Source organism: Mycothermus thermophilus (genome assembly GCF_041956435.1).
Source record: "Mycothermus thermophilus strain CBS 625.91 unplaced genomic scaffold VTJ04scaffold_7, whole genome shotgun sequence".
Lineage (NCBI taxonomy): Eukaryota > Fungi > Ascomycota > Sordariomycetes > Sordariales > Chaetomiaceae > Mycothermus > Mycothermus thermophilus.
Window position 1 is genome coordinate 417,684 of NW_027191433.1, and position 22,493 is coordinate 440,176.

General features: G+C 58.0%; 9 protein-coding genes across 9 annotated transcripts; 5 read left to right on the forward strand and 4 right to left on the reverse strand.

Moving 5' to 3' along the window:
* Nucleotides 1-43: 43 nt before the first annotated feature.
* VTJ04DRAFT_9699 (uncharacterized protein) lies at nt 44-1,715 on the forward strand (the record flags this gene model as incomplete). Its single annotated transcript, XM_069368274.1, has 2 exons — nt 44-1,226; nt 1,306-1,715. The coding sequence occupies 2 exons, from the start codon at nt 44-46 to the stop codon at nt 1,713-1,715; spliced, it is 1,593 nt and encodes a 530-aa protein (XP_069214435.1).
* A 479-nt stretch (nt 1,716-2,194) lies between these two features.
* On the reverse strand, nt 2,195-3,292 carry VTJ04DRAFT_9700 (uncharacterized protein; the record flags this gene model as incomplete). The annotated part of the gene is made up of 1 exon (XM_069368277.1): nt 2,195-3,292. The coding sequence occupies one exon, from the start codon at nt 3,290-3,292 to the stop codon at nt 2,195-2,197; it is 1,098 nt and encodes a 365-aa protein (XP_069214436.1).
* A 585-nt stretch (nt 3,293-3,877) lies between these two features.
* On the forward strand, nt 3,878-5,288 carry VTJ04DRAFT_9701 (uncharacterized protein; the record flags this gene model as incomplete). The annotated part of the gene is made up of 2 exons (XM_069368278.1): nt 3,878-4,121; nt 4,201-5,288. 2 exons carry the CDS (start codon nt 3,878-3,880, stop codon nt 5,286-5,288), a joined length of 1,332 nt encoding a protein of 443 aa, XP_069214437.1.
* Nucleotides 5,289-5,609: 321 nt separating this feature from the next.
* On the forward strand, nt 5,610-6,437 carry VTJ04DRAFT_9702 (uncharacterized protein; the record flags this gene model as incomplete). The annotated part of the gene is made up of 2 exons (XM_069368279.1): nt 5,610-5,801; nt 5,877-6,437. 2 exons carry the CDS (start codon nt 5,610-5,612, stop codon nt 6,435-6,437), a joined length of 753 nt encoding a protein of 250 aa, XP_069214438.1.
* Nucleotides 6,438-6,648: 211 nt separating this feature from the next.
* On the reverse strand, nt 6,649-8,453 carry VTJ04DRAFT_9703 (uncharacterized protein; the record flags this gene model as incomplete). Its single annotated transcript, XM_069368280.1, has 2 exons — nt 6,649-7,695; nt 7,788-8,453. 2 exons carry the CDS (start codon nt 8,451-8,453, stop codon nt 6,649-6,651), a joined length of 1,713 nt encoding a protein of 570 aa, XP_069214439.1.
* Nucleotides 8,454-9,429: 976 nt separating this feature from the next.
* Nucleotides 9,430-11,457, reverse strand: VTJ04DRAFT_9704 (uncharacterized protein; the record flags this gene model as incomplete). Its single annotated transcript, XM_069368281.1, has 1 exon — nt 9,430-11,457. One exon carries the CDS (start codon nt 11,455-11,457, stop codon nt 9,430-9,432), a length of 2,028 nt encoding a protein of 675 aa, XP_069214440.1.
* Nucleotides 11,458-12,591: 1,134 nt separating this feature from the next.
* Nucleotides 12,592-17,160, forward strand: VTJ04DRAFT_9705 (uncharacterized protein; the record flags this gene model as incomplete). The annotated part of the gene is made up of 4 exons (XM_069368282.1): nt 12,592-12,918; nt 13,003-13,072; nt 13,130-16,486; nt 16,550-17,160. 4 exons carry the CDS (start codon nt 12,592-12,594, stop codon nt 17,158-17,160), a joined length of 4,365 nt encoding a protein of 1,454 aa, XP_069214441.1.
* A 55-nt stretch (nt 17,161-17,215) lies between these two features.
* On the forward strand, nt 17,216-17,503 carry VTJ04DRAFT_9706 (uncharacterized protein; the record flags this gene model as incomplete). Its single annotated transcript, XM_069368283.1, has 1 exon — nt 17,216-17,503. One exon carries the CDS (start codon nt 17,216-17,218, stop codon nt 17,501-17,503), a length of 288 nt encoding a protein of 95 aa, XP_069214442.1.
* Nucleotides 17,504-21,628: 4,125 nt separating this feature from the next.
* VTJ04DRAFT_9707 (uncharacterized protein) lies at nt 21,629-22,468 on the reverse strand (the record flags this gene model as incomplete). The annotated part of the gene is made up of 2 exons (XM_069368284.1): nt 21,629-22,143; nt 22,414-22,468. The coding sequence occupies 2 exons, from the start codon at nt 22,466-22,468 to the stop codon at nt 21,629-21,631; spliced, it is 570 nt and encodes a 189-aa protein (XP_069214443.1).
* Nucleotides 22,469-22,493: the final 25 nt, after the last annotated feature.

Here is a 22,493-nt window from a genome sequence, read left to right on the forward strand (position 1 = left end):
CTCTCTTGACCTCAACAACCTCACAACTACCACAACAACAACCATGGCCGAACCCACCATCCCCCCCTTCGAAACCACGGCGCTGGACGCCATCCCCAAGATCGCCAGCACCGCGCGCGGCGTGTTCCGCACGCACAAGACCAAGAACCTGCAATGGCGCAAGGTGCAGCTGCGCAAGCTGTACTGGGCGCTGCACGACTACGAGCCGCAGCTCCTCGCCGCGCTCAAGGCCGACCTGCGCAAGTCGGCCTTCGAGGCCCTGCTGTCCGAGGTCGACTGGCTGAAGAAGGACTGCATGTTCATGCTTGAACACCTCGACACCTTCGCCCGCGATGAGAAACTCCGCGCCCCGCACGTGCCCGCGCACTACTCTATCCTCAACTTCCGCATCCGCAAGGACCCCCTGGGCACCGTCCTCATCATCGGGCCCTACAACTACCCCGTGCAGCTGCTGCTGGCGCCGCTGGTGGGCGCCATCGGCGCCGGCTGCACCGCCGTGCTGAAACCGTCCGAGCTGACCCCTCACTGCGCCATGGTGATCAAGCAGATGATCGAGGACCGTCTGGACCGGGACGCGTTTGCCGTCGTCAACGGCGCCATCCCCGAAACCAACGCGCTCATGGCCGAGAAGTGGGACAAGATCTTCTTCACCGGCAGCGCGGCCGTCGGCAGCATCATTGCCCGCAAGGCGGCCGAGACGCTGACGCCCGTGGTGCTCGAGCTGGGCGGCAAGAACCCGGCCTTCATCACCAAGCACGCCAACCTGGCGCTCGCGGCGCGCCGGCTCATGTGGGGAAAGACCATGAACGCGGGGCAGATCTGCATGTCGCACAACTACGTGCTGATCGAGAAGGATCTGGTGCCCATGTTTATTGAGTGCCTGAAGCAGGCGTACCGCGACATGTTTCCCGAGGGCGCGCAAAAGAGCCCGGACCTGGCGAGGATCGTGAACCAGCGGCATTTTCAGCGGTTGAAGAAGATGCTGGACAACACGCGCGGCAAGATCGTCATGGGTGGTGCGATGGATGAGAAGGATTTGTACATCGAGCCGACCGCGGTGCTGGTGGATTCGGTCAACGACCCCATGATGACGGAAGAGTCGTTTGGTCCTATTTTTTCGATCTACCCCGTCCATTCGCTCGACGAGGCGCTGAATGTCGCTAACCTCGTCCATCGCACGCCCTTGTCGTTGATGGCGTTTGGGTCCAAGAAGGAGAATGAGCGGAGTATGTTTTTTCCCCTCCCCTCCCCTCCCCCATCAACTTCCTCCGGATGGTCACTAACCTCCACTTTTCTTTCGCACAGTCCTCAACGAAATGACCTCGGGCGGCGCGACGCTCAACGACGCCTACTTCCACGGCGCCGTCAACACGGTCCCCTTCGGCGGCGTCGGCGACTCGGGCTGGGGCGCCTACCGCGGCAAGGCCAGCTTCGACTGCTTCACGCACTTCCGGACGGTGGCCGAGACCCCCGGGTGGGCCGACGGCCTGCTGGCGGTCCGCTACATGCCCTTCGACATGAAGAGGCTGAGGCTGCTCAACAAGCTGGTGGACAAGAAGCCCAACTTTGACCGTAACGGAAAGGTGGTCAAGGGCGTGGGTTATTGGATTGGGTTGGCTCTGGGACTGGGTGCAAAGGGGGTCAAAGGTGCGTTGTTGCGGTGGGCTGTGGTGGTGCTGGCGCATTATTTGTATAAGGTCCGGGCTGGGAAATGAGGGGTTGGTGTGTGGATGTGGTTGTTGTTTTCTGTGGTGTCTATTTTCTGTCTCTCTTATCTGTCAGTCCGTCTTGGGTTTATTGAGCAATAATCTAATGGCGGCCGTTTGTATTTAGGAGCCGAGAATTAAGTCGATTTACACCAATCTCAACCGGTCAAGCTTGGATGGTGATAGCTGGCAGCTTCATCTTACTGTCTGTTCTGCTCTTTGGGACACCTTACTGCCTGGTGTCTGGATTGTTTTGTCTTCAGGAGAGTGGGGTCGGGTGAAAGTTTGGTTGATGCTATGTTTCTTGTCCTATGGGGGTTCTAGTCCCGCTCAACACTCTAATTCCTAATACTAGGCCAACCGGAGCCACTTCCTATGTTTTGTCAGATAGTAGTTCAACATAATATCACACCATCACAAACATACGGCAACGGGACATGCTGGATGAATGATGCTGTAATTTCCCTCTTCCCTGGTCAAAACAACCTCTACGCCGCCCCCGTAAGCGCCGCCGCCAGCTGCCTCCCCCTCTCACCACCTAGATACACATCCTCCGGCCCATCCGCCGACAGCATCGCCATCTCCACCGCCTCATGATATCCCCGTACCACCATATCCTCATCCACGCGCAGCCCGTTCTCCACCAGCGCCGTCACCACCCCGCGCAACCTCGCTATCTCGCGCATAGTGGGCACGTCGATGCGATCATTTTGACTCGAATACACCGTCGCGCTGACCATCTCCTCCATATTATTCAAACCGGCAGCCGTGGCCGCCGCTTTCTCCGCCTCGGGCGCCTCCACGTGCTTGCTGATCCAGACGTACCCGTTGACGCCCAAAATGACGTCGATCTGCCCGGCCCCGTTGGCGGCGTCCATGGTCCACACCTGCCTGCGGCTGCGCACGACGCCGCCGCCGCCGCCCATGCCGCTGACCGCGACGAAGACGCCGTTGCGCAGCTTGCCGTATTTGAGCGAGCGCGTGTGCAGCACGGCGCCGCCGTCCGCGTAGAGCTGCTGGACCTCGGCGACGAGCAGGTCGCCTTCGGCGAAAAAGGTGCGGATTTGCAGCTCGTCGGTCTCGGTGCGCTTGCGCAGAATACCGCCGGGCAGGTTGATGGCGGATAAGGGGAGGGAGGCGAGCTGGGTCGACCCGACGTCCACGCGCCAGCGCTTGGCTTGGACCTCGACGATCCGCCCGACGACCAGGTCGCCCACCTCTGGGGTGTAGCGCGCGCGGAGGGGGCGGACGGAGAGCAGCTTGTTGGTGCGGGTTACGGTGCCGGCGACGGAGGAGATGATGTTGGTGGTGGAGGGGGCGATGTAAGTGCCGTGCCCGCGCATCCATTGCGGGTCGGAGGTGATGAGTTCGCCCGGGGTGACGATGTTGGCGTTGTCGGTTGAGCTGGAGAAGCCGAGGCGGACGCGCTTGGAGGGGTGGGACATGGGCAGGTCGCCGTCGGCGTCGACGAGGGCGGCGCCGCCCGAGGAGGAGGACGAGTCCGAGTCCGAGTCGTCGTCGGCGGGGGAGTCTGGGCGGGCATGGAGGGGCCGCGGGGGTTTGGGGGTGAGGATTGTGATGGGCATTATGACGGTGGTGGTGTGTAAGTTGGAAGAGCGGGTGAGTTATAGAGTGGATGAGGATGAGGGTGGATGATCAAAAAGTTTGATGTTGGGTTTGGGTTTCAACCATGAATGTGTCGGTGTTGAAGAATTGAGATTGGTTCCTCTTCCTGGAGTCAGCATACAGTAGGAGACGGGATAGTGGTTGGTGGTTCGGTACCTTGTGTTGAAATGTTTATGAGTTGAGGTTCTCATTCATTCATCTTCAACTTTAAACTGGGAGCAGTCTGTATGAAATGAAAATCACAGCTGCTGTTTGAATCTTTCAGTGTTCCGTAAATGCTGTATTGAATGTAACGGACCATCCCTCCGTTCCGGCATGACCCCACTTCCCGTGCCTCGGGATTCAGCTCCGTTTTCCTCCCGTCGCTCCATACTCCCGGCTCCGAACACCAACCAACTCTCTCTCCACCACTTCCCCGGCTTTCCCTCGCTCCGCAACCAACTTCATACCACGCGCGCAAATCCATGAGGTGGCCGCCTTGAACCGGCCTGGCTTCGCACTGGCTGGGTCGCTGGCCATCCCACCACCATAAGACACAAGAAAGAATGTTGCCCCTGTTGCGCCGTGCTCCCTCTGCTCCCTCCTGTCTCTCCCGTCTGCTCGCCGACTGCGCATGCGCATGCCGTCGCTCCCGTGCCGCCTCGGCATCGGCAGCTTCTTCCATACCACCGACATCTTGGAGGATATCCCGCGCCTCCCTACCCTCGCCGCCATGCCGAACAACTCTCCGCCATGCCTCCTCGGCGGCTGTCCGCCCTCCACGGCCCAAGACAGCCGTCTTCTTTCCAGGTATGTACCGTACCTCCTATGCGGCGTGCACAATCCCCAGCGTCATGTCCATGCGCCTACCTTACTAACCCTTCCACAGGGCAAGGCGTCCAAAAGGTGGGCATGCTCGGCCCCTGGATCGAAGCCTTCCCGGCCACGGCGAACCCCATTGTTGAGGAAATCGACCACATCGTCGGCTACAAGCTGTCCACCATCATCCAAGAAGGCCCGGGGAAGGTCCTCCACCTCACCCCCTACGCCCAGCCCGCCATCATGGCCACGTCCATCTTCATCCTACGCATCCTCGAAACCGAATTCGGCTTCCGCACCGCCGACCGCGCCGATTTTACTCTGGGCCACTCCCTCGGCGAGTTCGCCGCCCTGGTCGCCGGCGGTTACATGTCCTTCCAAGACAGTCTATGGCTGACCCAAAAGCGCGCCGAGGCCATGGACGCCGCCACGCGCCGCGCCGCCGAGGACTACGGCGGCGAGTACGGCATGGTGGCGGTCGTCACGGAACCCGAGTACATGCAGTCCCTCGTGTCCGCCATCAGCGGCTTCGTCACGGTCACGAGCAGCCCCGGCGGCGGCGAGGACAGGTCGCCCATCGATCTGGTGTCCATCGCCAACATCAACAGCAAAAACCAGATCGTCCTGAGCGGGAACATTGAGCGCATCAAGACGCTGGTGGCGCACGTGCGCCAGTTCCTGGGCCACGATCCGCGCGCTGTCAGGCTCAAGAGCGATAGTCCGTTCCACAGCCCCATCATGCGCCCCGCGGTGGACGTGGTGAGGAATATTTTGGCGGGCGGCAGCCACGTGCCTGGGCGCGAGGGTCAGGAGATGGTGGCGTGGCCGGGGGATGTGCCGTGCGTGAGCAACGTCACGGCGAGGCCGTTTGAGAGCCGCGCGCAGCTCCAGGATTTGCTCGCGCGCCAGTGCCTGGAGACGGTGCAGTGGTGGGATAGCATCAAGTACCTAGACCAGGAGGAAAAGGTGCGCCGGTGGGTGGGGATTGGACCGGGCAAGGTGGGGAGGAATCTGGTGGGCAAGGAGGTGGGCATGAGAGGGAAGGATGTGGTCAAGGGAGGAGGGGTTTGGGCGATTACGGACCCGAGCGAGATTGAGGAGGTGTTGAGGGGGTTGGAGGAGACGGAGGGGCTGGTGGAGGAGGAAGAGGAGGCGTGACGCAGTGTATTCTACTTCTTTGGATGTGTTTGGAGGGATACCCGAGTTTGGGGCGAAGTCTGTGTTTGTGGGTATGGCATGGTGGGCGTCTAGTTTGTGGGATTGAGCGTGGAGTTGAGCGCCGGGCTTTGGTGGTTCGTCTTTGTATAGTACTCCGTAGATCTTGATCAGGTCTGCAAAGACAAAGGGTCAAGTGATCATCAGGAAGTTTAGGTGGTCCGTTATGAAACGGTTGTCGACTTGACCTGACGTTAAGCAAGTCCCTGTAAACCGGGGGTGTAACGTTATGAATGACTTGGGTCCTGTAAGAAAGACCCCACCATGCACCCATGCAACCATGGCCCGGGAGCTCCTGTCCCTGACATCAGCCCCAACTCAATCAACTCCAACAACATCAACATCTCAACCCAAGCACCCAAGCACCCCTGGGCATCCATCTTATTCCCTACCAACCCCGACGCCATGGCGACCACCATCCCCTCGATCGCCTGCCTCGGGGTGATCGGCCGCAATGTAAGCCATCCATCCAACCTTTCCACTCTGTCTTTCTCCCTCTTGCTTAGTTACTAACCTTGCCTTCCCCGACAGAACAACCCCCTCCACACCTCCATCTTCCCCTCCTACGACCCGGCCACCAACGCCTACCGCCCCGTGCGCACCCCGCTGCAATTCTCCCTCATCCTCTCCAGCACGCTCGACGTGTTTGAGCTGCGCGCCCGCCAAAACGCCGCCGCCGGCGTCGGCCTCACCGGCGACTTTGGCCTGCTCCACGCCGTCGACGACCGTCTCGCGGCGTACGGCTTCGAAACCAACACGGGCACGCGGTTCGTCGTGATTGTGGACATGCGCGGACGGCGGGTTGAAGGGGCTGCGGCTGCGGCGGCCGCCGCGGCTGGCGAGGGTGGGAGTAGAGATGCGAGCAGACGCGTTGCGGGCGCGGCGACCACGGGGTTAAGAGAGGGGGAGATGCGGCCGGTGTTTAAGGCCATGCAGGCCGCGTATATACAGCTGATGCAGAATCCGTTTTTTGAGCCGGATGAGTACTCGCCCCCGGCGGGAGTGGGGGGGAGGAAGATTACAAGTAGGAGGTTTGCGGAGGAGATGAGGAGAATTGGCGAGGGTTGGATGCCAGGGGCGGTGAATCTGTGAGGGGGGAGGGATTACGGCCTAGGTGGAGGAGGTGCGAACATTGGGTAATAATGTTTAATGGCTGGACGACAGCAGGTCATGGACCACGTCAGAGCCTCGAGGACAAGAACACGCAACGACACTGGTCGATCAAGATATTGTTACAGACCTAACGACGAGTTACCGACAAACGCCCCCCCTTTTTCCTCCTCCGACGACCACCCTCGGCCTATCATTCCAGCGTATTCTTAAAAATAAATGTCTCAAACGGAACACCCTTCACCTCCTCCCACCCCTGCCCCTCCGTCCTCGCCATCTTGGCCCATCCCCTCACCAGCGCGCGCCAGTAACACGTCTCGGCCGCCGGGCTGAAATACCCGCCCCCGACAAACAACTCGCGCTGTCTGCGCGCGATCCCCTCCGCCACCTCCGGGTGCGCCTCCAGCCAGGCCACGGTGTCTCCCAAATCCGACCAGTCCGGCGCCACAAACACAATGTTCGCCTCCTCCGGCGGATACGACACCGGCCAGGCGCGCTTGGTCCCCGGCGTCGGCGTCCACCTTTTCACGTCTTTCCCCAAGTCCAACTCGTTCGAAAACAGCGGCTTCACCAGGTGCGTGACGTGCTGCATCCACAGGATGGGCGGCGTCAACACCACGCTCGCGCACATCTGCAGGAACTGAAACCGCCCGCTGTACGTCACGCCCTCGGTGTGCACGACGTACTTGTACCGGCAAAACTCCTCGATGGCCAGCGCGTTGGTCGCGTTGCCGTTACCCCCACCATTCCCCCACTCCAGCGGTTCCACGTCCGCCCACGGTTTTCCGCGCGCCGCGCTCACCAGCTTCTGCCGCATCCCGGGCGCAGAAATGCTGTTGAACCACGTCGTCCCGCGCCAGACCGCCTTCGGGATCTTGTCGCGCCACCGGCTGCCGAGGTATTCACCCTCGAGCCGGTCGATGGCGCGCGCCGCGCGCGACATGCTGCCGATGAAGGGCAGGTCCCACGCCCAGAAGCTGAAGTGCGGCATGAGGAAGTTGCGCTTATTGGGGCTGTCGCGCGCGGTGAAGTCCGGATCGGCGTGGCGCGAGTAGGTCCAGGCGGTGCCGAAGGGCTGGTCTTGGAAGTTGAGCGTGAAGATGGTGTCGGGGATGGGGTCGTTAGGGTCGGTAGAAGGCCAGGTGACCAGCGCGCGGTGGAGTTGGTGCAGGGAAGCGGTGCGGGAGTTGAGCATCTCGGTGGAGATGTCGGATTTGCGTTGGGCGTGGAGGATGTAGATCTGGGAGAGGGAGGGTTGTTAGACTTTATCGTATTGTATGTATGTATGGGTGGATGTCTAAAGAAGTAAAGAGAGAAAGAAAAAAGACATACCTGCCCATCCTCAATCCTCCCCTGCAACGGCCCCAGCCCGCTTGTCTGCTGCCTCACCTCAAACGGACCCTTCTTCACCACCTCGTCCACCTCCTTGGTCAACCCGGGGAAGTAGGCATCGCACTGCTCGGCTGTGAGCGACAGGTTGCGAAGAACTTCTTTTGGTGGGGGGCTGTGCTGTTTGCCCCCTTTTGATTCTGCGGTTTTGTCTCCTGGGGTTTTGAGCGTCCATTTTGCTGCTGTTGTTGTCGCCGAGTCTGACTCGGGCTTGGACTCGGACTTTGAGTTTGTGGTTGTGGTTGAGTCTGTGATTGGTACTGTTGATGATACCGATGCCGATGCTGGCCCGGCCCAAAAGAGGAAATAAACACAATACACCACCACCACCGTCCCTAGCAGGAGTGTTAGATGCCGCATCAGACGGCGTCGGCGGCGGTGGGAGCCGCGGCGGTCGTAGCTGTAGGCGGTGTTACCGGAGTCGTCGTTGTCCGTGAATATCCCGAGTCCGCCGCCGTTGCTGTAGCCGCCATAGCCGTAACTTCCGTAGGTAGTGGTGGTGTGGTAGGGGCGGGAGAGGCCGCCGCCGCCCGTTTGGCGGGGGCGCATGAGGAGGGAGGGGATGGTGGAGGGGTGGGTGGAGGAGGATGGGGTTGTGCTGGGGCTCATACGGGCCCGGCACTAGGGGTTGGTGATATGTTGTCGAGTTGTTGGGTTGGGATGGTTGTTGGTAGTTAGTGGTGATCGTGGCGGTGGTGGTGGTGGTGATGGAAATGGGTTGGTGTCGCGGACGGTGCGCCGAAGGAGTGGTGCACGATCTGCCCAGTCGAGAATCGAGATCGAAAAGGACAAATGTAAATGTCTTGGACTATAGTGCTGTAGTAGACGGATATGCCGTCGTTACTGGATGGTTACCCCATGATAAGTGGTTGGGAGTGCAGAAGGTGAGGTTGACCTTCTTACAAGAGATGAAGTGAGGAGAGTTGTCTATTACTCGCCTGCCAGCCCACGGTTGCATGCTAACAATTAGAAGGCTACCTACCGGCGCATGCATGCTCATATATCCAAGCAGGTTACCTACCTATAGCGCCTAGCTCTCCGCGGGGAACACATGGCAAACCGGGATCAGGTCGGGACATGCGTCGTGCGAATTACCGGCGGGACAAGCTCCGGAGCTGGGTGGTTGCTGTTCTAGGCAGGAGGGCGGAGGGGATCGCCGGCGGATGACGCCAAGGTCACCGAGGTGCCCCGAGAAGGACAGGGAGACGACGAAGACACACTGTCAGAGACTATGGTGTATCTGGCATGTTTTCTCTATTGAAGAATTAGTCAATTGAGGGACTATGAACAACTGGGAGGTTGTTCTCGTCCTTCATGAAAGCCTTCCTGTTGCCGAGTGCAAGCAGCTTCGCTTGGGAGGAGGTGCGTGTAAGTGACCGGTTGATCTCACGGCAACATGGCAAGATGGGACGGTTCAATGCAACGCTAACCCCACACTCCAACGTCCGTTGCCAAGCGACCCCAACTCAAGGGCACTGTCCAAGTCAACGACATCCCAGGACTTCACCACGGATATGTCCTGGATTCCCAAGACTGACTCAATACACTCATACACTATATCCATCCCCAAACAACAACACCTCCCCTACCTCCCCATCAACTCCCTCACCCTCCACCCCTGCAACCCCGCCGGCTCCTCCAACACCACCGACCCTCCCATCCCCTCCCCCTGCGTCACCATCCTCCTCTCATCCATCGCCCTCCCCAACGGCCTCGACGGGTCCCCGCCCTCCCAATGTCTCGCATCCCTTGGCAGCGGCATCCACCACCCCTCCCCGCTCCTCGCGTGCCACCGCGCGCTGCACATCTCCCACAGCCGGCTCGCCGCGCGCTTGTAGGCGAAGCGCTCGTCCTGCCCCGTGAATACCGCGGCGGTTTTGGTGAAGTCCGCCTTGACGATGGCTTGCTGTGAGGTTTCGGTCTTGCTCGGGTCGGCGGCGGGGTCTTGGTCTGGGTTGTCCGAGTAGGTGGCAATGTTGGGCCGGAAGGGGACGGTTTGGTCTTGGTAGATCTCGGCGATGGTTTCGGAGTAGGTGGCGTCGGTGAGGGGTTCGGTGTCGTTTTCGCTCAGGTGGGTGGTGTCCGTTACCGTGCCAGGTGCGCGCTGTCTCGTCTCGGGGAAGAAGAGCTGGTCGGGTCCGGCTGGGGCGCGCATGAGGAGCTTGCAGCGGGCCTCGTAGAGCGCGTCGAGGAGGGTGATGAAGCGCCGGGCTTCGTTTTTCATGGACAGGGTGAGAACGGGGACCCGGTCGATTATGAAGGTGTGGTAATTGGAGGCGAGGGTGACGTAGTCGGCTGGTCCGAGGGTGCTGACGAGGTCGGAAAAGTCCCAGAGCGAGATGCCAGAGTATTGCTTGGGAACTTCAAGTCGGTGGCCGTAGACTGTTAGCGTGGCTGGCTGCCATGGTAGGCGTAAGGGTTCGGGGTGTGGATTGTGGCTGCTGAGAGCTTGGGATATGACGCGCTGGATGGCAGCATTCCATGTTTCGTCTCCATCAGAGGGCGAGAAGTACATGGCTGGTCTGTCGGGCCGAGGATTGGACTCTTGTGAGTTTGTTGGTTCTTGCCCCGCGTCAGTTCCCGGGAGTGAGACTCCCTTGATATTTGAGTTCCCTCCAGCAGTCACATCATCCAGCGATGCCGACTCCTTGGACACCGAAGCGTCCCATCTCTCCTGCTGCCTCCAATCCCTGGTCCCCTCCATGTGCCAAAAGTCGCATCGCGCCTTGAGCACTTCAAGAAACGCCGCAAAATCACTACTACTTCCATACAATTCGCCCGCGAACCGGGCCTTGCTCGCTCCAAACAACTTGTCCAAAAGCCCTCCCGTAGCAGGCGGCGTGTAATATCCGCCCGTCGCCTTCTCCAGCTCTTCCGGCATCCTGTTGGACGAAGCCACCAGCACGCCGCCAAGCTGGAAGAAGGCGATAAACAAGTGACTCATAATCTTGCTCGCAGCCCTGTCTGGGAGCTGGAACTCGTCCAGAAACAAAATCGGCGAGGTCTCGACCAGCTCCTTGGCCAGCCAGAGCAGGGGATACTCCGGGCCGGAGCCGGACGACGACAACGAAGACGATGACAAATGAGGCCTGGATTTGCGAAACGCCTCCAGCCGCGAAAGGGCATGCAGCATGAAGGTGTTGAAATGCCAGCGGCGCTTGTGGCGCGTAGGCAGGCCGTCGGCGAGGAGGTCCAGGAGCATGGATTTTCCGGTGCCGACCTCGCCGGAGAGGAAGAGGCCTTTGGGGGAGTCGATGTGGAGGGCGGCCTCGTGGTTGGTCAAGACGCGAGCCAGGGCCATAGTTTCTTTGGTGGTGGCATCATGGCGGGAGAAGAAACGGGCAAGGAGAGGGTTGCGGCGGATGGGATGGGTGGGAGAGGCGAGGTTGCGACCCGTGGCGCCGGCGTGGGTGTCCTCGATGGCTTTGGAGATCAGGCCAATGCGGCGACGGTACTCTTGGGAGGGTGTATAGTCCTTGAGACGGGTATAGACCTTCTGGAGGTGGTGGGCGAGACGGTACTGGGCGGCATCGGGCTGGTAGACGCCGGTGGCGATGAGGGAGGTGTATTTGACGAAGGGGTCGGTGATGGCGACGGCGGTGCCGGGTTTCATGGTGAGAGTCTCAAAGAAATATATATACTATTCCGTACTCCTATTCTGGGCCTTGATATGTCATGTATACCTTTCCAACTGATGTGCCAATCTTGGATGTGAGGGTTTCAGTTTCTCACAACTCTGATGCCGAACTTGAAGAAAAAGGAAATGAGAATAGAAAATAGAAAAATGGAAAAGAAAAGATTTTAAATGAAAACAACTTCAAGTTATGAAACTCGTCATCTCATGTGTATTTGAGCGGCAGACTTATTCATCGACCTCGGTGTTGAGGTTGAGTGAGGTGTTACCTAAGGGTTGGAAGTGTGAGACATGCATTCAACCCTGAGTCAAGTTCCGGTCGGTTTCCTTTCCGGGCCGACGATGCCCGGAACAGCGACCGACCCCAGCCAAGACCCGATCTCCGCCGTTTCCCCTGTCGGGAACCTGGAACCGGGCATCGAACCTGATGTGGGGCGGAAAGGTGGAGCCCAAGCTGAGCTTTTTTGCTTGGCTTGAGGCTGCTCAGAGCTGCTCAGAGCCTGTTCAGAGGCTGCTCAGGCCCGAAAAGCATGGGCCACCTTCACCTCACCTCACCCTCTCTGGGTCTCTGACGTCCACTGCCAGTTGTCGGTCCAGTCGCGACCCTGGAATTTTCTCCCCCCCAAAAGTCAACACAGACCAATCGACGCAGACTTCGTCACTCACTCCAACGCATCAACGCATGCATGCAACTTTCTTATCCCCAGTCTCGTCCATCCACTCTCACTCTCTCCGTCCTCCAACTTTCTCCTCCCGCCGCCTCTCTCCATCTGGTCAGATCTAGTTTCGGCATTTTCGCCGGCCTTCGACCAGACACTCCCTTCATCTGATCAATTATCCTCATTGTTGCTGCATTACGAGTACAGGTCCAAGGCTGCAGCCTCGATTGTTGTTTTTTTAGTTTTCCTTTTTCCGACAACTTCTTCGCGCTTGTTCATTCTTGGGAGAGGGCCATGATCTGATAATAACCGAAGAAAAAAAAACCATCACCTTGACCGCGTCTTTCCCCGACCATTCCAACCCGACCGACAACGCGTTGTCGCGCTGCTTCTACAACCCTCCCCCGACCGACACAACACCGCCCATCTCTCCCTCCAGATCGCAGCCGACAAAATGTTTACACCCGCGCTCCAGGAGGGTGGGCCTGCAAACCGCACGCGCAGCAGCCGTCGCCGGCAACGCCCTGCCAATTCCGACAACTCCATCCAACAAAAGGCGAAGCGCCAACGGGTGCCGCTGTCAGAAACCACCTTCACAAATCCCAACGAGTCGCAACCCGACAACTACGAGGTTAAGCCCGACAAACACCTGGTCCAGGCCGCCAAGCGCGACGGCATCGAAAATCTCCAGCTTGTCGCGCCCCGGAAGGAACTGAGCGTCCGCTCCAAGAAGCCCAAGGCCGGCGAGAGGACGAGCAAGGGAGATGGGAGCATCGTCTTGGTAGGTGGATTCTTTACGCGACTCCCGAGGCAAACAAGCCGCCGGTACACAGACCACATCGCTGACACTGATCTCACCCCCTAGACCACCAACAACGCATTTACAGTGAGCAAGCTGCCGGCATTGCCCGACCAGCTTCGCAACAATGCGCAGAGTAAGACCGACCCATCTAGTGTCTCCACAAGAGATCCGCTGCTAAGCTATTCCCAAGCCCGGCAACACGGCGCCATCTACTCGTCGACCGGCTACGCCTTGACTCTCACTCACACACATGCCCTCGTGTGGCCTTACACGGCGACCAACCCGTCACCGGAAACCTTCACCTTCGCCCTCCCCTACCCGTCCAAGCATCAGTCGGAGCCGCTCCCGCTCGGCGCCCTGGTGCCCTCAACCACCTCTCACGATGAGCCGGGTCTCGTTGTCGTCATGCCAGTCAGCGGTAAGATCTCGTACTGGGAATCGATTTCGAGCGCCGCCACCCTCGACTTCATCCGCCAACAGCGATCCGGCGTCGATGGCTCAATATCGGGCATGTGGTCCAACGAGTACGTCGCTAGGATCGTCAACGCCGAGTCTGCAGGCTTCATCTTGGTCTTCAACACCGGTCGCATGGCCTACATGAGTCTCAGGGATGCCCACGGCCGGCCCAATATCGCCGTCCAGATCCTGCGGGGAAACGCGGCCGGCGGGAGCTTTGGCTTGTTGGGTAGCCTTCGACACGCCTTGACCTCGTCTGCCACCCGTGGTGAGATCGCCGCCGCTCGGACCAGCCAAGGTCCCAACGTCGGCGAACGCGTCGTCGTTGCCGTCACGACCAAGGGCCGCTTGCACTCGTGGAGGATTCACCGCGGTGGCCACCACGAGCTCCTCGACGACACCGACATTCGCGACCAGCTCGCCCGCGCCGTCCGCGATTCCGACCGCGCTTCCTGTCACTTGCCCGAAGAGTCGTTTGAGGTCCACGATCTCGCCTTCGTTCCCCGCGGTCTTGAGGAGAAGTACATCAACGCAAGCCGGTTGAGCGAGGCCCTGGCCGATGACGAGAACACATTACAGCATGCCCTCCTCCTCGTGTCCTTTTCCAAGGGGCGTTTGGCCCGGTACTCCCTCGTCGAAGTCGTCGTCAGCCCGGAGGGCCCTCGCGTCGGCGTGGTCCGGCCTCTGACCTCGTACACCAGCCCTCCGCGGCAGGACGCCCCCGAGAAACCCCGTCTGTATCTCCCCCGACCGGCTCTCGTCGCGTTCATCGTCTTCGACAGGGCGGTCGTCGTCGCCTCGATGGCCGCCCCTCCCGACTCCCCGGATTCGCAGCTCCAGGGTGATTCGTGCATCCTGCCGCCGACCTTTGAGGATGTGGTGGACTTCCGGGACGACGATGATAACCTTCAAATCGTCGGCTCCGGTGTTGAGGAACCCACCGGCGCCGGCCAGTCGCAGGACGACGCCCGCCCGCACCGGCATCGGACCAAGAATCCCACCGCCGTTCTCCTGCTCCAGGGCGTCGGCACCGTGCGCATCGCCATCACCGATATCGAGCGCTTCGCTAGCGACGCTCCGCCCGAGGTGACGGCGAAGAACAAGCTGGAGCAGGCCGTCTTCTTTGGCGTCAAGCCAGACAACCCGCTCGTATTCCAGGGGAGGCGAGATCTCCCCTTCTCGGCGCAGGAAATCTGCAACGCCGCCATCGAGCTGAGCCACGAAATCGTGGCCTCCAAGACCCCCTACATCCCCAACGTTCCAGCGTCTCTGGAGCACAACATGAAGAGCCGGATCGCCTATCTGGATGGTTTGATGGCTGTTCTTAACGAGCTCAACGTCACGTTGGATGAGCGCACCCGATGGGTCCTCCTCTACAACGCCGAAAAGATGGCCGTCGCCACGTGGATTTGGCAGAAGCATGAGCAGTTCCTCGCCGAGAGGCCCAAGAACGATAAGAAGACCATCGTCGCCGAGACGGCCGTCTACATCAACGAGCAGCAAAAGACGGAACTCAACTACGCCATGGGCCAGGTGGATCCGGTGCGCCATTGGTTCATCAACGACGTATGGCGCCTAGAAATCTTTGTGGCCTGGGCATACCAAATCGTCAAGATTTTCTACAAGGAGAACTTGACTGACGAGGCCGGCCTCAACCGCCTCCTCTGGGAGGCTGTCACGTTGAGCAATGGTGCCCTGTTCGAGGCGCGCCAATTCCGTCGCGCCCGAGCTCACAAGTACGGCGTCGACCCGAGCAGGATACCAGGCGGCAATGCCATCCCGGACCCGTGGACATCGAGCTACTTCATCACCACCAACGTCGGTCGTCTCATCGACTTTTGCTACTCGTGGCTCGAAAAGAATGCCAAAGCCAAGTCGGCCGACCCGCGCCTCGCCGAGTCCATTCGCGTCTTGCTCCCTTCGCTCACCGACCAGTACTTGACGTCGCTCATCGAATACTTCCACTGGGCCTCCCATAGCGAGGACCGGGAGGTTCTGGAGCGCGGTCAAGTCTATCACAAGACCTTCGAAAAGGATGTCAAGGAGAGGATTCTGAGGCTCAAGGATTTCAACTTGTGGGAGGAGGCCGTCAACTTGGCCAAGGAATATAAGGAGTTCCACACGCTTGCCGAGCTCATCGTCCAGCAGATTGCGAATCTCGAGGCGACCTGCAAGGATGACTCGGCGACCGAGAGCGAAGTCCAAGAGGCCAAAACCCTTCAGGCTGTCAAGGAGCAGCAAATGGGCCGCCTGTTTGACGAGTACGAGGAGCAGTTTGCCTTCAAGGCCTACGAGGTGCTGCTTCGGCTGAGCGGCATCCAGGCCGTCCTCGACTTCGCCCACGACCGCAATGGGTACAAGACTAGGTTTCTTCGTACCAAGCCCGAGCTGGCCAAGATCTCGTGGATCAACGACGTCGAGCGCGAGAAGGATATCGACCACGCCGCCGAGACCCTGTTGGATCTGGGCCTCACCCGCGAGCAGCAAGTGTGGAGCAAGAAGATCGAGCTCAGCCTGGGCAAGCTTGCGCTCCTGGCCGAGGAAGAAGAGCACGAGAAGCAGCAGGCTGCTGCCGGCCGCCCGGCCAAGGCGGACGGCATGAACCTCGAAAAGGTCGACCAGGCCCTTGAGCTCATCAACATCCAGGACGCCCTCTACCAGCAAATCCTGCCTACCATCCAAGACGCCGTCGACGAGCCCGCCGAGATCGAGTTCGCCGTCAAGGAGCACGGCGGCCTCATCCCGAAGCGGCAGAAGGCGCTGCTCACGCTGTTTGAGGACTCCATGGCCCGCCTGCTGCGCCACGAGGCGCTGCAGCCGCATACCCTCATCGACCTGCTCACCCTGGCGGAGCTGCCCGAGAGCTCGTACGAGAGCTTGGGGGATCAGTTCTGCGTCGCGCTCAAGGTGGCGCGGTACGGGCTGTCCGGGCAGGAACGAGAGGACGCGGAGAAGCTGATTTGGAGGCGGTGCTTTATCCGGGACGATTGGAAGGACATCAACGTGACCAACGACAAGCTGGATGTGGACCAGCTGGAGACGGTGGGCAAGACGAGCGCGTACAGGACTTTGTTTGCGATTGCGGATGAGGGTGAGTTTTGTTTTCTCTCTGATACGTATATTTCCAGGCCAAATGCTAACCGACGCGTCACAGAATACACCAATCCCAAAACCAAGCTCCCCACGCTCCTCCCATCCTCGGTCTTGGGCGTCCACACCGAGTCCCTCGACCGCCGATTTGACGCGATGGACGACGCCCACCGCGCCCGCCTGCTCGACGCCATGCGCTGGGAGGACAAAACCCTGCGCACCTACGTCGAAAAGGCGCAGCTCGACTCGTGGTTCCGCACCACCAAGGACGTCGCGGAGAAGACGGTCCGCGCGATGAGGCAGGCGCAAGAGGAGGAGGAGAACGCCGACTTGAGGCGCCGGGCCGGAAGCGAGGGCCTGCTGCTCCAGGAGGAGGAGGTGGAGGAGGAGTTGAGCGCGCCGAGGTGGAAGCCTAAGAATGTCTCTTCTTCTTTCTCGGGCTCTTCTTCCGGTGCTCCTGGGGGTGGTATTACGGCTGGGAATGGGGATATGAATGCCCGAGTCAAGCTTGGTGGTGGTGGTGGTGGGTTGTTCCTTTCGGCGGATGATAGGGAGGGAAGGTTCGGGAAGATGGTGGTGAAGAGGGAGAGGAGCGAAAGTGCGGAGCGGGAGGGCGAGAGGGAACGGGAGAGGGAGAGGGAGAGGAGGATGCCTGGCGGGTTGTTTGCTTTTTAAAACGGATGATTGGGATTATTTTCTTCTGGGTGGTTGATGGGTTGGGGGAGGTGGAATGGGGGGTGGGTATACACCGCCGCGAGGCATATGGCATGGAAAGGAGGATGGGTGGGTGCTTAGAGACGCAGCGTTGGTCTCGGAGAGAAGGTGGTTGTTGGTTGTTGGATGGAAAGGATGTATGGATGGGTATGAAACTCCGTTGTCGGGTTTGACTCGACTGGTTAATGTCTTTCTTTTCTTCTTTCCTTGGTTTTTTTTATCTGTGGGTTTACTGTACTCTCTTCTGACTCGTCACTGTCGGTCTGGGACTGGATTGGACTGGATCATTGCGGGCTCTGTGTAACTGTGTACTGTCTACCGACCTTGACTCTTTATTATTACCGAACTACTTCACTTGGCCCCTACCTAGGGTTCACTCTGCGGGGGTTGCGGCAATGGATGGCAGGGAATTGAAATGAATGAATTGGGAGAAAAGAATAAGAAATACTTCAGAGAAAAAAAGAAAAAAAGAATGGTGACTTTTGTACCTCATCGATTGTTATGGTTTAACATGTTTTGTTATCATGTCGGACCTCTCTGGCTGGGAGGTTGGAATTGTTCTGTTTTATAAGGTATCTAAGTGGTGGGTATTAAGAAGAAGAAAGTTGTTTGAGTATTATTCAATGCCTCTTCTCTCACTGGTGTCTTCTGGTAATATTCGTGTCTTTGAGTTCATGTGCCTACTTGGTGGTGGGCTGAAGGTTAGATCAACTACAGAAGGATGAATGTAGTTGTGTTGTGTTTTGTCCCTTGATCTTGTCTCTGAACCCGAGGATAATACAGATAGATATCACAGGGTTTCTCTTTCTCTCTTATGATGGTTCATATAGACTGAAGGTTTTTACGTTCTCCAGGCAGAACAATTGTGTCCTGTCTGGCCGGCTGGTCGATATTGTCAGAAGACTCTAAAGAATCGGGGCATGGTTATTGTGTCTGAGCAAGTAGGCACTTTGTAGGAAACATATTTATCAACCTTACCTCCAGCAACATCCCAATGTCATTTATATGTTATTATCGACTAATTAAAGTATTCTCTCATACATCACGTCCGGACGATCATTTAAACAACTTACTTTAACCCAGGTTTGAGGATGTAGTTCAGGCATTTGTATGAGTTGTGGGCTGTACCATGCATCATGGCACATGGCGCAACCGGTTGATCATGTACCGTATGATAGACACACAAAGTCGTGGTGGAAACATGTCGTTGCGGAAATTTCAGTCATGGATTCGGTGGGTATGACATGCTCTCGTTAAGCAAGGTAGGTACTGTACTACCTACCGGGGAAGTTGACCTGGAGAAACATGTTCCGTGTTTGTCATGCTCGCGAGAGGTTTAGTTTGTGAGGAGGTTTTCTGTTGTGGAAACGCTGAGATGAAGTGCTAATATTGCAGTGCCTCGAGCATGTGATATTATGTCTTTCTTGCTTTGATATATTAGGATCTAGTAGGGTGAACTCGAGTTGTTTGAGCTAGAACCACGTTTTCGACGTTGTTTAATAGTAGTGATACTACTTCTACACTACCTATTATCCAGTATATGAGAGATTCGGGGATGAGAGTCAAGCCCATAATGGCTTGGGTTATTAAACAAGATAGATGAGATGAAGGGTTGGCGAATGAATATGAGGTGGTTGGCTCACCATATATTATTGTCGGAGATTACCTCGTCCCAGGGTCTAAACGAACTGACGAGATCAATTATCCAGTCTAGTTTGAAACCAAGCACTTCGGGCTCGATGAACCAGGGCATGAAACGTACCCGTTATTATTCAATTCCTCGATCATTCGGCACTGAGTATGGTACCCTTCGATGAAGAGCAACGACAAGGCCATGTTGATGCTTCAGACGCAAAAACCCACGGACCAGAAGCAGGTTACTAAAGTAGAGTTGAACGTTCAGAGCAAACATGTCCAACGGCTGAACCGTTGCTCATCGGATTTGGCTGGTTGGTTACCTGAACTAAGTCAGGGAGGCAGTCCAATCCACACACTAGCCACAGCTTACTGTGTAAGCTGAGCTGCTCACGCCCCATGTGTACTTCACGTGTTTCTCTCATTTGGTGTCTTGCAGCGTGCTGTATGTACCTACGGAGTACTTATGAATGTATTACATCAGTCCTGTCCCACAACCCCATGCTGTGTGCAACCTCAGGCAAGCAAACAATAATTAATATGGTGTTTCGGGTATCAGCAGATTTGGTTCATCTCCAGGTGCCCGTTTGACCGAGATCGACGTGGTGCGATGCGATGCGATCGGGCGAAGCAAACGTGGAGACAGGGAGAGAGAGCCTAGAAGCCTGCCGGTCGGTCGGTCGGTCGGCAGTATCCGTCTTGTGACCTTGTTTTTTTTTTTGTGATCTGGGCATGCCCGTCCCCCCAAACCAAATACACAATTTCGGAAGCTGAGATGGCCTGGTTCAGGTTTGATGGCCTGGGCGCCAAGCTTCGGGATCGGCCACCCCAGTCGGGGAAAAATTGTTCTGCGTTTCCGCCGCCGCCACCACTCCCAGGTCAGCAGAGGACGCCAGAAGAAACGTCGGCGGCTGCGGTGGATCCCGAGGCGCGGGTGGTTTGGCTGGTTTGTGGTTCTCGCGGCGGCGGCTGGGGGCTGAAAAGAAGTGAAAATGATGAGCGAAGAAAAAAAAAGGGGACTCCCGCGGCCGGTTCGCTCGTTTTGCTTCAACGGTTGATTTCCTCAACCGACGAGAAGAAGAAAAGGCAAGACATCAAATTTTCGAGGCTGTTCATTTTTTACGCTCCCGCCCTTTGGTCCAGGCCAAGCTTCGGGCAGGCCGCCTGCCTAGGTCGGCATGGTGGTTAGGGGACGTTGTGGTCATCGGGTTCTCGTCCACGGTCGCATCGCGTTCATCTTGTCGTTGGCATTCCCCTTCACCAGACAGTCCTAGTGCAAGCTCTGTAAGTAGTTCGGACGTTAGACTAACCTCACCGACGCCCGGAACGTCCGTCTCCCTCTGCTTGATCAGAAAAAAAGTGTGGTTTTTTTCGTTTTCAGATGCATGCCTCCATCTCTTCCCCCTCAACAAAACCGAGTGCATTCGGATGCGCTAGCCTTTCTGCAGGTGGCATGCCATCCTGCCATCCATCCCACCCCCTGAGGCTCACGGCGGGCGACTTGGCCCCGTCTTATTGCTGGACCGCCCTGCATCTGGGGCCTTCTCGGGCGGGCATTGTGGACCTGAGGTCAACCAGAACAAACAACCAACGGCTGACTGCTGGGGGGAGGCGGAAGGGATTGGTGTGTCCAGTGTTCTTCTTCTGCGCCCCCCGCATGGAAAAGGCGCTCCATCCGCTGCAGGGCCCTGTTCCCCGGTTGTTTGTTCACGTTCTGTTGGAGAAGAGCGCTGCTGACCAGCCGACTGACCGACCGCCTCGACCGACAGATGACGGACGGGATGGGCCATCGGGCGGTGAAAAGAATTGAAAGGTTCGAAGCGGATGGATAAACAGCCCGATCTGGCCGCTTTCCCCGGACCTACTGCTCGGTAGTAGTGTAGGTCGATCTTCGGACTTGTCAGTCAGGGAGAAGCGGGCTTGAGAAGCTGGAAGATTGCACCGTTGCATCCAGCGTCTGGTGGCACGAAATGCATTGCTGCTGCTTGGTGCTGGATGACCTGTGCTGAAAATGGGCGAGTCGTTTCACCAAAAGGCACAGCAACTGAGCTGGCTGAGGTGTGGGCTGCATGGCATGCATTGCGTCCCATCGACGGTTCTAAACCGAACTCCCGTCTCCCGCCCGTCTTCTATTAGTAGTCCGTAAACTAAGTTACCCGCTTGGCTGACTGCTTTGACATTCCCGATCGAGCAGTTATGAAGCCGTTGCACAACCCTCCGGACTAGTTAGTGAGATCCGGTGTCCTTTAGATCACCTATGCACTCCAACTGCTGTTCACTTCTGTAGGTTCACTGCTCGGGCTGCCCAGTGAGGCAAGGAAAACCTCCAGGTCGACGATGCTCGGCAGGTTCCAGGTTGCTGCAGCACACCTGAAATGGACGCAACTGGCAGCACGCAGGAGGCGGGAGGGCGAAGTGGATGGACGGGAGAGGCTGCGCAGAACAGGGCCTAGCTCCTGAAGTCAGCGGACGGCCGCCAGAACACGGCGCGCAGGACGTTCCCTTCTGGGGCGGTCTTCCCGGTCTGGACTGGTGGAGTCGGCCGGCCCGTCATGATCTCACCAGATTGGCTGCATCCCATCCACACCCCTGCCGCTGGCTCCACATGCCCTGCCTTCCCCTTCTGATCTCCCTTTCCCTTCGCCTTTTCCTCCATCCTTTCTCCGTTCCAAAAAACCGCCCAGCCGCTCAGTGCTCAGGTTCGACACTCCCGTCAACCACCACCACCTGCCCGTCGCCATCCCCAGGGCCCCAACGCCCGCCTTTTTTTCTTCTCTCCCTCGAGACAATCTTGTCAAGGCCGCCGCCGTCTACTTACTATTGTAGCCGTGTGCCGAGGCCGACTCGAGTGTACGACCCTGCGAGTCCACGAGTGCGCCGACCGCCAAACACCAACAAACAAGGGGAACGGGAACGGGAACGCGACAACAAACGTGTGGACCATCACAAGCCTGGCCGTGTTGTTCCGTCGCTTTGCCTTGCTTGCTGAACCTCCTTTTTCCTCTCTGTAATTGCCAGACCTCTCTCGTCGTCGTTTTGCAGCCGGCCCTCGGTTTTTGACCGCCGCTGCAATCCATCGACTGACCCAACCTCCATCACCGCCGGCCATCCTCGAATGACCCGATCCCGTCGCTCCACCATCGCCGCGTCCACAGTCTCCATCTCCATCTCCATCCTCGTACGCCCACCGGCCACCGCAGTCGTCTCGCCTTGCCTGCAGCTCCTGTGCTAGTGCTGGCCAATTGCTGCGCCCGCGTTTTATGCTGCACAACATACTGCCTCGCGTCTGCTGAGGCTTTGCTCCTTCACCTAAGGTACATACTTTCTGCCTTTTGACGGTCCTTCGATCAGGACCAGGATTTTTTCCTGGTTGACTTGCTTGGCTCGTGTATCCATCGCTTGCCACCTCCCCTCAATCCTCCCTACCTGCTTCTGCTCGTATTGGTTTCCCCCATCGAAATCAATCGGCTTCGAACGAGGCCCACGGCAACGCTGTCATTTTTGGCCGATTGCCGCGAGACGCCTGCGACTTCTTTCGTTCGTCACAGCCTACGCGCCCATAATCGAATCACAGCTTACTATTCCTGGCGGATGCTGACATCGTCCTTTCCCATAGACTATACCCAGTACTCATTTACAGTCGAATTTCGCGGTACCAC